The sequence below is a fragment of the Megalopta genalis genome, chromosome 3, assembly GCF_051020955.1.
Source record: "Megalopta genalis isolate 19385.01 chromosome 3, iyMegGena1_principal, whole genome shotgun sequence".
In the NCBI taxonomy this organism is placed as follows: Eukaryota; Metazoa; Arthropoda; class Insecta; order Hymenoptera; family Halictidae; genus Megalopta; species Megalopta genalis.
In genome coordinates this window covers 28733853-28750425 of record NC_135015.1, presented here as the reverse complement: position 1 = coordinate 28750425, position 16573 = coordinate 28733853, and the positions used below count along the sequence as shown (strand labels likewise).

Here is a 16573-nt window from a genome sequence, read left to right as displayed (position 1 = left end):
CATCGCTTCGCACATGAGTCGAAGGAACGGTCGAAATAATGGACTGTAAGGGGAGAACCAGCTCTCCAAAGAAGGCGAAGACAGTTCGATCTGCTGGCAAGGCCATGGTGCCAGTTTTTTGGGATGCGCGTGGAATAATTTTCATTGATTATCTTGAAAAAGGAAAGACAATCAACGGCGAGTATTATGCGAATTTTCTGCAGCGTTTGAGCGACAAAATCACGGGAAAACAACCGCATTTGGCGAAAAAGAAAGCGTTGTTTCACCAAGACGATGCATCAGTTCACACATTTGTTATCGCGATGGTCAAAATCTAGGAGTTCAAGTTCGAATTGCTCCCTCGCGCACCCTATTCGCCAGATTTAGGCTCCTCGGATTATTTCCTCTTTTCAGACTTGAAAAAATGGCTCGGTGGTAAAAAATTTTCCAATAACGAAGAGGCGAAGTCTGCGGTTAATGTCTATTTTGAGGAGCTCGATGATTCTCACTACACAGTGCGACAAATAGTTTCGAGACTGGCCGAGGAAAACATCATTGAAACAAGATATATGAATATTTTTCGACTTTTTTATTCAAAATATTCTTCTCCAGTTTCGATACACTTGTTACGGCGATTCAACAGTGATTCAAATGCGTGTTCTAGCTAATTTTGTGGAATTGCCTCTAGCGCTCGTGTTGAAGCTGTTTCGATGGTCGAAATGTCATTAAAAAAACATCCTTTCAACTTCAATTTCAATTTTGGGAATAGGGAGAAGTCACACGGGGCCAAATCAGGCGAATACGGTGGATGATTCAACGCACAGACTCGATTTCGAGCCAGAAATTGACGAACAATGAGCGAGGTGTGACTCGGTGCGTTATCGTGCAACAGACACCAGGTCTCTGGATCGCGATATTCGCCTCGAATACGACGGATTCTGGCCATCAAACGTTTCAAAACTTCGAGATAATATGTTCCAGTAATTGTTCGGCCAGTTGGAACGAATTCCCTGTGAATAATTCCTTTGCCATCGAAGAATGTAACGAGCATTGTCTTGATTTTCGATGAAACTTCCGTGCTTTTTGGATTGTGGTGAATCTTTCGACTTCCATCACGCACTTTGACGCTTGGTTTCTGGGTCGTACCGAAAGCACCATGTTTCGTCACCCGTAACAATTGATTTCAGGAAGTTTGGAACATTTCTGGCGGCTGCAACGACTTCTTTGGAATGATCGACACGCAACGATTTTTGGTCATGTTTCAACATCGACGAGAAAGTTGTTTAGGGAGAACCGTTATAACGTTGCTATTTATCAACCGATCGAACCAATATTGATACCACCGGAAAGAGGAATGTCACAGCTTTCAAACGGCGGTCTAAAAACATAGATGGCGCTATTAGTTATTGAGATATGGTCTAAGTTTAATTAAAATGAAACTCATTTGTCGCGCTGTGTATAAACAAGTTATCGAAGCTATTGAACACCGCTGGGGAAAGTGTGCCCAGCTGAACGGAGATTCTGTTGAAAAATAAAGACATTTCTCCCCAAATTTCTCGCTTCTTCTTTGCTAGATCGTGCACCTCTGTGACCATCCTCGTAATTCGTCATTCAGCCGCCGGAATGAAATGCTTATGCCGCGGCGCACGCACGCTTAGACCGCACCGGGAAGGCAGTGAAATCGAGGCGAAGCAATCAGCAGACACAACTTTGCAATGCAGAGAGGCACGGGAAGCAAGAGACACCGAGAGAGAGAGAGAGAGAGAGAGAGAGACAGAGCAAGCAAGAACGAGAAAGCGAGAGAGAGAGAGAGAGAGAGAGAGAGAGTTAATCGCAGCAATTCCGGATCTCTCGTCAGACAAGAGCGTTTAGCTGGGAGCAGGGAGGGCGAGGGGGGACGGGAGCATGTACATATCGGTGCGGGAAGAGAGTTAATGCCGTTTAATCCGGGGACAAAGGCAGGCCAACATTTCCGTGGGGGTGGTCGATCGGTCATCCGAAATGCTCGCGTGTAGAGATGCCCCGATAATCGTACCGAAAGCTCGACGTGTCCCGGCTCCCGAGTATATTCGTCCGAGGAGAACGAGGCCCGGACGCCGGGAGAAATCCGGCGGGCGGTAGCGAGCGGAGGGGAAAGGGAGCGGAAACGTCGCCGGAAGACCGGGGCTTTATCCGCGAATCGCACGACGGAAGAGATAGGGAATTCTAAGTAATGTACTGGCCCGGGGTCCGGCGTGTACGCGCGGTCACGCTACGTTAAACACGGCTCAGTCACGAGACACAAATATTTGCTCGTTGTTACGGCAGGTGGTGCAGCGTTTAGAGCCCTCCGCCGCCCCCCTCGCCGCCCTCGGCAACGAGAAACACACGAGGCTCTCTCGTACGGCCGCTCTCTCTTACTTAATATTCGCGGCCCGCGCCCGCCCGGCCAAATCAGATTTTCGGCGGATGCTTTCCCTGCTTCGCTTCCCCTCTTCCACCGCGACACTCCTCTTCCGATTGATTCTGTTCTCTCTCTCTCTCTCTCTCTCGATCTCACTCGCTCTCTCGCTCTCCATCGCGCTATCTTTACGTGCCGTCGGACGATCGACGGCCCTGATTGTCCCCTGGTTAGCCGACCGAGCGATGAGGGACCGATACGAAACTGCGTATGTGTCGTACGAGGGCTCCCGTTGCGCAGCTACGAATTCAAGTGGAATATGCCGGCCTATGGCTAGACGGGACGCACGCGTCGTCAACCCTCGCCGGAATGGATTGCAGATTCCCCGATTAAACGATAAGAACGGAACGCTGCGGATTGCGCCGGGCCAGAGAGCGGTATTTCGGCGGCAAGTAGATTCGGATGGTCTTGGTCGGACACGCGAACGCTTTGATAGAGATTCGGTGAAACGATATCGTCCTTCCGGAGAATTTGAATTTTACTCTGTACGGTTGTTCGAACGTGGTTAGTTTGATTCTTGTTCCGGCAGGATAAGCGTTTTCTGGTGTATAAATAGATTGTTGCGGGCAGGTGTCACAGCGAATTTAGACATTTCGTATGTGTAGAGGTGTTTGTAGCATGGACGAATGGAATTTGATGTTTTTGAGGGAAGTGTATAGGGTGGTGATTATCGGAAGTTTTTAATTGGTATCGGAGTCAGGCTTAGGCTTTTTGTAGGGTGACTTAACGCTTTGTCCTACAATTACGTCTGAGAGACGTGGTCAGATAATTCGACTAGAAATGATAATCATGTTTGAGAGATGTGGTCAAAATATCGGGCCAGAAATGATTATCACGTTTGAGGGACGTGGTAGAGAATTGAGTAAGAAATAGTTATCACGTCTGAGAGACGTGGTAGAGAATTGAGCAAGAAATGGTTATCACGTCTGAGAGACGTGGTCAAGAAATCGGGCTAGAAATGATTATCACGTCTGAGAGACGTGGTCAAAAAATCGGGCCAGAAATGATTATCACGCCTGAAAAACATGATAAAAAATTGAGCCAGAAATGGTTATCACGTCACAGAGACGTTTTAAATAAATCGGGTCAGAAATGATTATCACGTCTAAGAAACGTGGCCAAAGTATCGTTCCAGAAATGATTATCACGTCTAAGAAACGTGGTAAAAAAATCGGAGTGGGAAATGAGAGTCGTGATGCGTCAGCCGGGCCAAATATAAACATGACTAATTAGGCTCGTGTTGGACTAGGTAATACGTGTTTTCTGGTCTTTTGTTTTTTCTTCATTTAATTGTTTTATTAATAGCTAAATGAGGTGGCGCAGGAACCAGTTTGACGCGTGTTAATCACCGCCGCGTAAGACGTGTGCGATTGGCATAAGTTCACACGTTTCACGCATGCGTAAAAAGATTCGCCATGTGACCGACCTTATTATTGTTTGCAGTACACGATAACGTGTATATAACGTGTTTCAATAATAAAACTTAAATCGTAGTATAAAGGGTTAAAATCAGCCAAGGAGTCACCATTTTCCGAGTGTAACTTGAGTTCTGGATAAAAGTCGAATTTTATGCACGTCTGACAAAAACTGAATAGATCGAATACAAAACAATGGAGCTATCTAAATAATTTAAAAATACTGTCCCATTATTTTCAACGTGACAAAGTAATTAATTAGAAAAAGAAATTATCCGCGTAGATTTTTTAATGTTGCAAGTAATGCGGGCAATTTTGATTTTGTACAAAAATCCGCGCCGTCTATAGTTCTCCGACGAATGATTAGGTCACGCGTTTCCCGAGTAGTATAGACCCAGGTTGGTCGGACCGTGCCGAGTTTAAATTACGTTCGGGACGCCCGCGGATCGTGCAAACATTCGTCCATGAAGTGTTCGAACGAGGTGGAGCATCGAGCGAAAGAACCGGAAGTACTCTGGTCGGATTCATTCGGGTACCCCTTGGTGATTACCATCGTTCAAAGTTAACGCGTTAGGCGCGTGTAGACCGGGACGGCGATGAAGTTCCGCGGAATCAATCGGTCAACGTCAGACACAGAAACTGACATTAATCGGTCGCGCGGCAGAAAGGAACCGCAGTAAGGCTAAGGAACATTCATTTCCCCCGATCGCTGCTGGCAGAAAGTTAGTTTAACTGGAAGGTCCGGGGAAAGTTTTAATTGGTTTGCGAAGTTATTACAGCGGAATGAGACAGAAGACGCGCACTTGTTAGCCGGCGGAGGGAACATTGCCGATTCTCTATATAAGCGTCGCGGCAAGAGACTTTTCCATTCGTATTCCGGCTGTCATCGCGTTCGCGAACGCTCGCCGTTCAACCGATTCATCGATTCCGAAAGACAATCAACGACCCCGCGAACGGGTAACTTCGATCCCGGTCGGCGAGCGATGATTAATGTCCTCGGACTATATACACACCGCTTAGACACGGCCTCCCGGATGAATTTTCCAAAATTATCCTCTGCAAAATATACGTTGCACCGAGTGCTGTTTAAAACTGCTAAAGCTTAATGACCAAAATATACGTATAATTGAACGGAATATATTTATTACCGCGGCAAGCTTGAAAATTAATACATAGGGCGATCCGTTTGAGTGGACTCGGTGGAATATTTCGCGAGGGATTAAAGTTATCAAAAATATGTTCCTACAAAAGTTGTTTGGTATAGAGGGGGACGTTAGATGATATAAACAATATTACTATAGGTGTAGTGGTGAGGGAGGTATTGAGGTCAAATTAATATTTTTAAATGGGACTCTGTATTTTTTTATGCATAATATAACAGCGTTTGTTGAGACGGATACAATGACCTACAACATGATATCATTTTTTTTAAAGGAAAAATGACATAAACGGAACGCATATGCGGCAGATGAACGCAAGTCCCTAGCTGAACTTTATGTAACTCTGTATACAGTTAGCCGCAAGTTAGGTAGAATTAAGCTAGCGACTTGCGTTTATCTGCCGCATATGCGTTTCATTTATGTCATTTTTACTACATCACATGATATTATGTTGCAGGTCATTGTATTTGTCTCAACGGACGTTGTTACATTATGGATAAAAAAATGTGAGGTCCTATTTAAAAATATTAATTTTACTTCAATATCTCCCCCACCACTAGACTTATAGGAATATTGTTTATACCATCTAACGGCCCCTTTTATACCAAATAACTTTTGTAGGAACATATTTTTCATAACTTTAATCCCTCGCGAAATACTGTGCATACCATGTAAACTATGTGTTACTTGCTCAGTCTTTCGTTTTTCATAGAATAACAAAAATTGTTCTCTTTTCTTTTATTCCTGCCACAATCGCCGTGCGGGGAATTTAAAAAAATATAAAATACTTCAACAACGAAATAGAATTATATATATAATTCTCTCTCTCTCTATATATATACGTATATACACAAAAATTTGTGTGACAATATATATATATATATATATATATATATAAATATATATATAATTGTATTGAAATTCTATTTCGTTGTTGAAGTATTTTATATTTTTTTAAATTTCCCGCACGGCGATTGTGGCAGGAATAAAAGAAAAGAGAACAATCATATATATAATATTTAAAAATTATTATATATATATATAAAGAATGTGAAAAATTCAAAAGAAAAATTTGGCAATTAATGCGTTAAAGAAGAGGAGTTATCCGAGGCCGTGCCTATATACAGAAGATGCAAATTAAGGTCCGTGGCACTTACCTGTGTACCTGTAGATGGAGTTGACGCGCTGCACGTGTCGCGTCATCACCTCGATGCACGCTTCCTCGGACTTGTAATGATCGAAGAACGTGTGATCGGCCTGCAGGTACAGCATGCACGTGGTCTTTTTCGGGTCGACGGAGGTCCGTTTCCGGAGCACCCTCGAATACCTCGCTCTGTACAACCTGGCGGGGCAGAAAAGAAAAAAAAGAAAAAGAAAACGGGCGGAAAAAAAGGAATTGTTATTCAACAATTCCGGGCCGGGGCTCGGACGCCGGTGTTTGATCAAGGGAACGGCGAAGCTTTCCACGGAGAACTGTTGACACGGTCAATTTAACGGGGCGTTTCACTTTATTCCGCTTCAACCGAATTTCCGCTGATACCGTGCGATTGCATATTTCAGTTTATTCCATTTCAGGAACACTCCGCGCGAAACCGTTCTGCTCTCTCGCCCCCTCCTCGCGGGTGGCGGCGCGCGCGCGGCCACCGGGCCGCGCGCGGTCCGCTCGAAATTAAATTTTTTTCGAATTAAACTCCGGACAACTTCGGGCGCGAAATAACAAAATTTTTGGGGCTTCAAAGGCGGCCGCGCCGCGCCCGCACATCCAATTTAGATTTTTCGAGGCTTCGCGGTGTCAAACGGAAAAATGGAGCGGCGGAGGGGGGGGGGGGCAGGCGAGCAGCAGAGAGAAAAAAGAGCGGAGTTTCCTCGCGGGGCGTCGACCTCGTCGATACAGGAACCGCGGCCGGACAACAAATCAAGGCACTTTGACAAGAGCCGACGGGAGAAACGGCTGATAAGGCCGGGCCGAGGCAACGTTCGATCGGACCGGCGATAACGGCGTTCGCGGTTGCTTTCGATTCTTGACGGATCCAACGGGACGCGCGCCGGTCAGATAACTCGATCGCTTCGCTCGTTCGTTCTCCGCTCGGAGAGAACGGGCGAGCGGCGCTCTTTAACCCTTTCGGTACGAGCGCCGGATATATCCGGCATCCATCTGGTCACCTGTGTGGCCGAGCGCCGGATATACAGGGCATTCCAAAATTATGGTATTTCCGGGAAGTGAGGGGTTCCCGAGATCATTTGAAGCAACTTTTTCCTTAGCGAAAATATTCTACGAGGCTTCGTGCACGAGTTATTGGCGAAAAACAGTGACCAATGAGAGGCGAGCTCGATTGGCGCGAGACGGCCGAGCCAACGAGCGCGCGACGCCCAGATCCGCTGATTGGCTCGGCCGCCTCGCGCCAATCGAGCTCGCCTCTCATTGGTCACTGTTTTTCGTTGATAACTCGTGAACGAAGCCTCGTAGAACATTTTCGCTAAGGAAAAAGTTGCTACAAATCACCCAAGGAATCCCACATTTCCCGGAAATACCATAATTTTAGGACACCCTGTATACCGGGATCCATCCGATGACCGGTATGGACAAGTGCCGAATACATCTGGCATTCATGTGAGCCATATTTCTGACCAATTAGAAATTATTCTAATAAAGTCTTTTCTTACAAGGATTCCGAAAAAACAGCTACAGGTATAATCGTCGTTTGATCTGAATTGATTTACAAAATTTGAGGTTACATTTTTGTTCGAAACTTGTTCATAGATTTTAACATATTGTAGGACCTTTACAGAATGTTTACAGGAAACAAAAGATTTAGAAACGAATTAAGTACTGTTATTACTTAAGAAAATCTTCGTACAAAAGTGGACCGACCCATTGTGCTATGCGCGCATTTTCGGCGCGGCACCCCGTACAGTGGGAGTGTCACGGCTGACAGCGCGCTCGTACCGAAAGGGTTAAAACGCGATAAGATCGCCGAGATTCGCACGGCAAACGCTCCGGCCGAATCGGCGGCTCCGATAAGTAGCCGTCGCAACTTTCTTCCGAAGAGCCCGCCTGCCGAGGGCCTCGGCTCGAATATTTCATCGACCTGTTCAGCCGGATAAGGCAAATGGAACTAGAGTGGAAGCGCCAAACTGGCCGAGGAAGACGAAAGGAACGAGCATGCCGCGCCGCGGCGCGACGCAGGCGGAAAATGTCTGATCGCGAACGAACGACCGTGTAAAGCTTTTAGAGGCTCTAGAACCTTTTCTTTTTGAGAGCCTCCGACCGTACCGGCTCCGGAGAAAAGTTCAATTAATCCAGCGATAACCGGGCCGACGAGGATACGACGCCCTCGCGGATGCGATGAGCGGAACGGGATCATTCTGCTCGGACAAATTTTCTGCGCGGTTTCTCGTTCGGAACGAACGCGCGCGCGGAAATGGGATGTGTGATTGAACGCGCTTTACTGCTCGGACAAGTGAATCGGGTCTGTGTTCGGTCTGGGAGGAGAAGCAGCTCGATCTTTAGTCGGGCAAGGAGAGCAACTTGACGATTAGTCAGGCACTAGAATCTGTTTAATATCAGATATTCGGACGAGAGGAACAACTAAACGTTTAGTTGGGCGATTAGGATAATACTGTGGGCGTTAAATTTTGCATTTTCTCGGTGTCGCGGACAAGCATTCGAATTTAGGATGCTACAGTCGCGAGAATGCATTGTATTCAAAATTCGAATGCGGTGTCATAAAGTAGAGATTCGAAGCTTAAGCGTTTCTGGAAATCGTGATTTCGCGATAGCTCTCGACAAAGTTGCAGCTGTTCCAATTTGGAATCTTTCCTTTTTTAAACAGTTTGCGGGTGTACTCGCTAATATACTCGTCATGGAGAAGTGGCAGTATTTTGTGTCACGACGAGTATACTCGTCGCGTGGAAAAAGTAGCGACCATTGGCTATTTGAATTGCAATTTTAGTGAAAACGAAAACGTATTCTCAAATTTCAAGATGTTTAGAATATTTTGAGGCGAATCCTACGCGAAGGTGTTTGCATTGTTATAAAAATAAGATTAGAAAAGAATCACGACGTTGGTGTTCGACGTGCAAAGTGCGATTATGTATCATTTCTTGCTTTGCCGAATGCCATTCTACAGCAGTAATTTGAATGTTTAACTTTTACAAGTATTTGATATTTCCTGTATTTTTCGTTTATTATGTATATAGTATATGTTATTGTTAAGTGAACAAGTTAATATAGTAATAAAATTGTCAATTTTATAAAATTAAACCGTCTTTTTGATTCAATATTTTAACGGCGACAAATGACTTGAATTGTTTCTAGATGACAATGGGACTAGTTTCCTAAACAATGATTATACTACTTTTTTAAAAATTTTTTTATTGCTTGAAATGACAAAAGAAATAAGAAACTCATAGTTTTTAACTTTCTTGTCTGAGCTTCTAACGAAAGTTTAAGCTGTAAACAATCGAAGACCGCGTGAATCGCAATTTTGTCCTAATTTTTAACACTTTCGACCAGTAACTCTGAATCTGCAGTTTCCACAATCTTTCAACACTTTCAGCTTGACTCTGCGCTACCCGAATTCGATGAAATTTCCAGTACACACATAAGTTACCAGGATCTACAAAACGCATTTTATTTAAATTTTTGTTATAGTCTAAGATGAAAAAGTTAAAAAAAAGCACAAGCTATTTCTTTTCTTTTGTCATTCCAAGTAAACGGCGAAATCGAAGAAAACGTATTACAATCGTCGTCTAATAAACCATCACTCTCTATCACCTAAAAACAAAATTCAAGTAATTTCAACAAATTTGGAAAAAGTCACTCCATTCGAAAATCTGTGAACATACTTCCCGCGGCGAGCGCGCCATTGTCGCGACAGTCAAAGCGACGAAGATGTACCGAGTCTCGTCTCTGTTATTAAGAAAAATTCTGCCGCAAGATGTACAGAGCAGTCTCTCCATCACAGATCCAAACAAACAAACGATGCAAAAGAAGTATCGTTTCTTGCGCGTGCAAGCGTGTTAGTACACAAACTCGAGCATAGAATCTGTATGGCGAAAGGTATTTCCTGCGGTATACGCGCGACAGAAGCCGGGGGGATTTCGTAAGTTTTTCCACGGCGCCGCGGTAGATTTTCCGGAGGGATTCAAATGTATCCGGACGACTGGGTTACGGCTCGGCCGGAGATCGATATACAATTTTACCTGTCGAGTAGCTCCAAATTGTGCGAGCTCGCCATGGGGTCTTTCTTCCTCGCGTCCTTCGGATAGAATCCCGGCTTCGGCCGGGACTTCCCCTCGTTCTGGTGTTGATAAAGCGGCCGCATTGTGTCCCCGAGATATCCACTCCACGTCCTGTTCGTCCTGCAAACGATTTTTCGCCGGTAAGCGTCCGGGAGACTACAGAGCCTCTCGGCCCAGTGAATCCTTCACGGTAGAGCTGATCAGCCTCGCAGGCCGCGCCTCGCCTCGCCTCGCCTCGCCTCGCGGATAAACGGAGAGAAATCGTTGCCGGTGCTGCGGCCGCAGATAAGGGCTGACATATGTCGAATAATACGTAACAGCCCGGCAACCAATTTACTTTCCTAATCTTTTTCAGCGCGAGCCCGGCCGCCTCTACGTCGCCTGTCCCTCTCGCCATCCGAGGCTTCTGAACTCGCGAGATCCGTTTAACCGGCATTTTATACCGTTTCTCTGCAGCTACGGTTTTACGAGACTTTTATACACAACCGCGCGCAGCTAGCCGGTTTTTATAGGCTCTTTTCCCGGTGTTCATTTAATCCTTCGCTGGGCGCGTCGCGATCTCCGACGTCTGCGAGACAAGCATTTACAGAGCGTTCCGCGAGACACGAGACACGAACGGCCGTAAATAATTATTGGTTCGGCAACGAAGTAATTTCGTTTTGCATCGATAGACAGCGTTGTGTTTGCATTGTCATTCTTACTTTTGTTCGGGTTATCGCGTTTCTTTTGTCTTCAGCTTTGATTCGTGACACGTTTAGGTTACTATAGAAACAAATTCCGTGTAGTTTTGTTTTTACAGCTGTGACAGTTTAGTTAGTATAATTGATAATATAATATAATAATATATAAGTAATAATATAATTTATGGTTTTTTTCGACAAACTATTTTTAACACTTTGACCGCCACGCTGGAGTCACATGTTTCGCTCAGGGCGCCACGATAGTATTTTTATTATTTAAAGGTTATAGTGGCGAAATAATAATAAATTGGTGATACAAGACAATATTTTTACCCAATCGAGCGTTTATCTTATTGGTGGTCACGGGTGACCATGGCCTTGGTCACCGTGGCCTTCAGGTGGCCACAACAAAATATTTGTGTTCAAAATGTTGTACAACAAAATAGTTTGTGTTCTTTTGTTTCAACCGTCTCTGAGATATAAACATTTTTATTTGCTGATATCATGATTGACCTATTTACGGGGAAGTAAATAGACTCAGGCCACTTTCAAAATAAACGGCTTATATATGTATTGTGTTGGCAGGAATGTAATTTCGGTGATTCAATGTGAAATAAAACTCAATTTTTTTCTATACAAGAATTATTTTCCATTCTGTAATGGATTAGCACATGATTCCAAATTCCGGATTCGCTGACAAACCCTGCTAAACAGTGTTACGCTATCCTCGATTTACACGCATTTGATCTTGGTGTAAATCGTGCTAATGTTGCAGCAAATGCGCGTAAATATAGCATAACACGAGTTGTATATGCATTCGATGCTTCATGTTGATCGTGAAACAACATCGTGAAAATTTAAATGTATGGTTCTTTGTTGAGTGCGAACGTACATAAAATCGGTCTCGATACTATTTCATCGATTTCTTTAAACTAAATGTCTATGCAATACACGGCTCATTTCTTGTACAGAAAAACTTGAGTTTTATGTCACATTGAAATACCGAAATTACTGTCTCCTGCCAACACCGATATTAGGTCGGTTCGCGAGCAGCTTCCGCCAGCGCAGCCGAGCGATCCTAGCTTCCCCGAATTCGTCAATTTCCTTTACTAGACGATTACCCGAGAATACTCGAGCGAATCCGCAAGTGGCCGGCAATGTTAGGGGCTGATTTTCGAAGGCGATGCGACGAGCCTGAACGAACGAATCGAATGTTCCCCGGGACGAGTCGCCAGCATTTGGAGCGGAATCGCCGAACGTCGCGCAGTGGTATAAAAGCTCGAAATCATGGTCAAAATAAGAAATAGTGACGGATTTATTTGAAAATTTGTATGCAAGGGTTTTCATGGTCGCCGATTACGAATCTGAATTTAAAAATTCCAGAAACGAAATGGCGGATCAAATATGGCGGAAGGGTTGTTGAAAAAATGATTTGATTTTAACAAAAATTGGTGAACATATATCTTCGGAAATCCTGATTACGAATCTGAATTTAAAAATTCCAGAAACGAAATGGCGGATCAAATATGGCGGAAGGGTTGTTGAAAAAATGATTTGATTTTAACAAAAATTGGTGAACATATATCTTCGGAAATCCTGATTACGAATCTGAATTTAAAAGTTCCAAAAACAAAACGGCGGATCAAATATGGCGGATGGGTTTTTGAAAAATTGGAAAATCAGGAAGGTTCCGTGTCTATGCGGAAAGGTCGATCGGCTACGAAGCCAAAGGTCCTGTATACAGTTCCCTTGTTTTTTCCCAAGATTCTACAGTAATATTTTTGACAATAAAATTTTCGGAACGACTTCAACGATTCAGATTGCTGACATCTCAAGGCAGAAAATAATTTTTTCATGGCTCGTGTCATATCATCGTTCATGTCGACCACAAATCCTCCTTGCTGCAATATTTTTTGCTTAAAATATTCTATTATCGAATTATTGTCACTATTTAAGTTTTCTTTAATAATAAGGAACACTTCTTTCCTAGTTAGACAGTATCGACTGTCGCGAGATCCTGAAAATAGAAAACCAAAAATTGAAACATTCTTTTCAATCTAACAAATTTCATTTTTTTTCAAAATAATTTTCGACATTGCCTGATAAAGTGTTTTTTCTAACATCTCAAAACAATGTAAGCAATTTGGCACGGTTTTTAGAAAGTTATTCCGTCTTAGATACTCTCGCGAGACAGTTTCCCGTACGTTGACTAGCAAAAATGGTTGTAACTGAAAAAAGTGCAACGCGATGGAGCCAATTTTTTAAGCGCAGCTAGATGAAACTATAAACTATGGCTCCGGTAAGTTTGAAAGCAGGCCCTCATAGGCCGCAAAAGTTTCGACTATAACTTTACGGTAAATGCATTCCATTTGCTTTTATAATTTGAATCAACAATTTATCGATTTACTAATGTAACGGTTAACAATTCGTGAGATGTTAGCGGTACAAAATGGTGTACTTACTACCAGGAACAATATCCATTTCATACAATTGAAAAAAGACACTTCCACAAAAACGTACACGCTTTAAACGATTCACTTCGTAATGTCGCTCACGCTCGCGAGTAATGACTGCCCGAAAAACTCGAAATTCGAAGTGTAATTGCCATTCAGGTACAAAAGTATGGGTCATTTCGTTTTTCCCACCGCACGGACGCTATCCAATAACTAAGCAATAATATATATATATATATATATATATATATATATATATATATAACTAACCAATCCGTAAGTCAAAAACTCCCCAACGACAACTTCGATTTTTTCGATTTTGGCCATGATTTCAGGCTTCTATATCACTGCGCGTCGGCGCAATTTGTTTCGGATAAGGTCAGCGGAGAGAGCACTCGGGGCGTCACGTGGCAGTTCGAAACAGTGTCATTAGTCATTCGATAAATGTTATTAGTTCCGACGATGGCGGTCGCGCCCGGGATTCGGAAATTTCAGTTTCGCAGTCTGCCGGGACGCGCTTACACGTTAATCCAATCAGAGGCGAGGGAACAAAGTGGAGAAATCTTCCGCAGCACGTGCGGCGCCCGAGGGCGAGAGGGTGGGGGCGAACACGGGAATGACGAGCGGAAGCAAATTCCGGTCACGTGACGGCCATTCGAATCGCTTCAGCGAAAGTTTACGCGAGCAATGTCCAACTCGAGCGCGACCGAACTGTTTATCTCGACCGGGAGTAATTGGAACAACTGCTGTCGCGTCCTCTCTCCCTCTCCCTCTCCCTTCACCCTCCGTCGACCTCTCTCTCTCTCTCCGGCTTCCCAGGAGATGGACACCCGAAAACTCCGGCCGGTTACGCGGCGGTGACCGTTATCATTAATCGATGCCAAGAACCGTTCGAAATCGGGCCGCCGCGGACCGTGTTCTCTAATTGCGGCGGCGTGACGTCGCGCATGTCCCACGCGACAATCATCGGTTTGCCCCCCTCCGGCGGTCCCTTTGAACCGCTGGCGCAGGTTGCCGTTGGCCGCTGCCACCGTTGCCTCGGTCCCCGCTAATTCTGTTAACTTCGAACGGCGACGTTACGCGATTAATAGACCGGAGTATCTGGTAAGCCGCTTTCCCTGAGCCCTCGGAACTATCGAGCCGGAAAGGGCGCCGCATAAAAATGGAAAGCGTGAACCCGACCCCGTCCCCGTCCCCTCCCCCGTTCTCCCCCTCCACTCGGTCACCATGGCCGCGCGGCCGGGTCTAGTGGCATTTGAAATTCTATTAAACCGGTCGATGCACGGCTACTGGTTCATATTAACTTCGGCTACCGGGGAATATTGAATGTATTACGGGGCAACAAGCTGATATTATACGGCCGACCCGACCGTCCTCGGTCGCCCGGCCCGTGGCCCGACCCCGCGATACAAGTATCAATTCGGCTCCCTTATGTATAATTTCGCTCGGGCGACCCGCGACGGTGTCGCCCGTGCACCGTTGACCCCGTTTCGGCGCGGTCGCGTCGACGGCGACACCGGCGACCCTGTGGCAGAGTCGAGTGGAGGGGAGGTTATCGCTTGTCGGTTGGATAGAACAAGAGCGGGCCCGAGTCGGGCCGCGGAACCGGTCTGCCGCGTATCGGACCGACGGAGACGTTCGCGGCGTACAGTGGGCCGGATCGAAGATTTTAGTGACTTTTTGACAAACATCTAATTTTCTCATATCGATGACCAGTCAGATTTTATTGCTTGTTAAATGTCCATTACCCCCGAAATTGGAAATATGAATAAAAATAATCGTAAATTGTAATATTGGGTTGGCAACTAAGTAATTGCCGATTTGTTCAATGAAATAAAAAATTTCTTTTTACTTGGAATGAAGTTTAATCTGTAATGTATTTTCCATTTTGTTCGATGACCTTTTGCCATCTCTCTGACAACTTGAAAATTCCACGCTCGTAAAAAGTCTGATCCTTTTCGGCCAAAAACTGAGTTAAGTGAGATTTTACAGCGTAAACTGCGTAAACTGCGATTTTCACGATCTTTAATTGCTTGTTGCTCATAACAACGTCAACCAATTTCGATGAAACTTTCAGAATGCATGTAATTTACCTTGTTTCAGGAAACGCATTTTTTAAATTTTCGTTCCAGGTTCAACTGAAGAAGTTAAGAAACAAGTGTTCCTTATCTTCTGTTGTCATTTTATGTAATAAGAACATTTAGGAAAGATATGCTAATAGTTGTACTGTAAATTAAACCCTTTAACACTTAAAAAAGAGATTCGAGTCAATTAGATCAGTTTGAGAAAAGATATTACATTTTGAAAGGCGGACGAATACTTTTTGCCAGGAGTTGTATATTCCTATGTATATATTCCTATAATTAATAGATAATAGAAATATACAAATATAGTTGTGTTTGTTGGTTTTCGTTTAAATATCATTAAAAGTGTAGAAGTTATTTTGAATTTATAAATATTCGCAGCACCGCGGATGATCTCCTTGAAATGAAACACCCTATATATTTAAAAAGCACTTAACGAAACATTATGTTTGTGTATTTATATATTAGAAATAATAGAAAATAGAAATATAGAAATACGATGTTTTGTTAAATTTTTGTTTAGATATCAATAATATTATATTTGTATATTTATATGTTAGAAATAATAGAAAATAGAAATATAGAAATACGATATTTCATTAAGTTTTCGTTTAGATATTAGTAACAATGTAAAAGTTACTTTAAGTCTACAGAGTGTCCCAAAATTATGGTATTACCGGCAAATAAAGGATTCCTGACGTCATTTCAAGTAACTTTTTCCTCAGCGAAAATGCAATCCGCGGCTTCGTTTGCGAGTTATTGACGAAAAACGGTGACCAATAAGAAATCACATACGGCTGACGCCCCGCCCTCGCAGCCACTGCCGCTGCGCCAGTCGTTCGGCGCGACGCGGCATTGGCTGCAAGTGCAGAGCGCCGGCCTCACTCGCGCTCCGATTGGTCACCGTTTTTCGTTAATAACTCGTAAACGAAGCCGCGGATCGCATTTTCGCTCAGGAGAAAGTCACTCGAAATGACCTCAGGAATCCCTCATTTCCCGCTTGTACAATAATTTCGCGACACCCTATAAAGCAATGGATACAAGACAATCGTGTTCAAAAAAAGTATCGCCGCGATGAATAACGTGGATCGTAGATTCTGCTTTTAAGACTGGAAGGG

General features: G+C 44.1%; 1 protein-coding gene across 1 annotated transcript in view; it reads right to left on the bottom strand.

Annotated features, from left to right (window-relative positions):
* The window catches only part of LOC117222094 (disintegrin and metalloproteinase domain-containing protein 10), a 438103-nt gene that overhangs the window by 81558 nt on the left and 339972 nt on the right, over positions 1-16573 (bottom strand). Inside the window, exons 6-7 of the mRNA XM_033473591.2 lie at positions 10200-10358; positions 6152-6336 (exon numbers count right to left, since the gene is read on the bottom strand). Coding sequence (XP_033329482.2) covers positions 6152-6336; positions 10200-10358 — 344 coding nt within the window. The remainder of the gene's footprint in view (positions 1-6151; positions 6337-10199; positions 10359-16573) is intronic.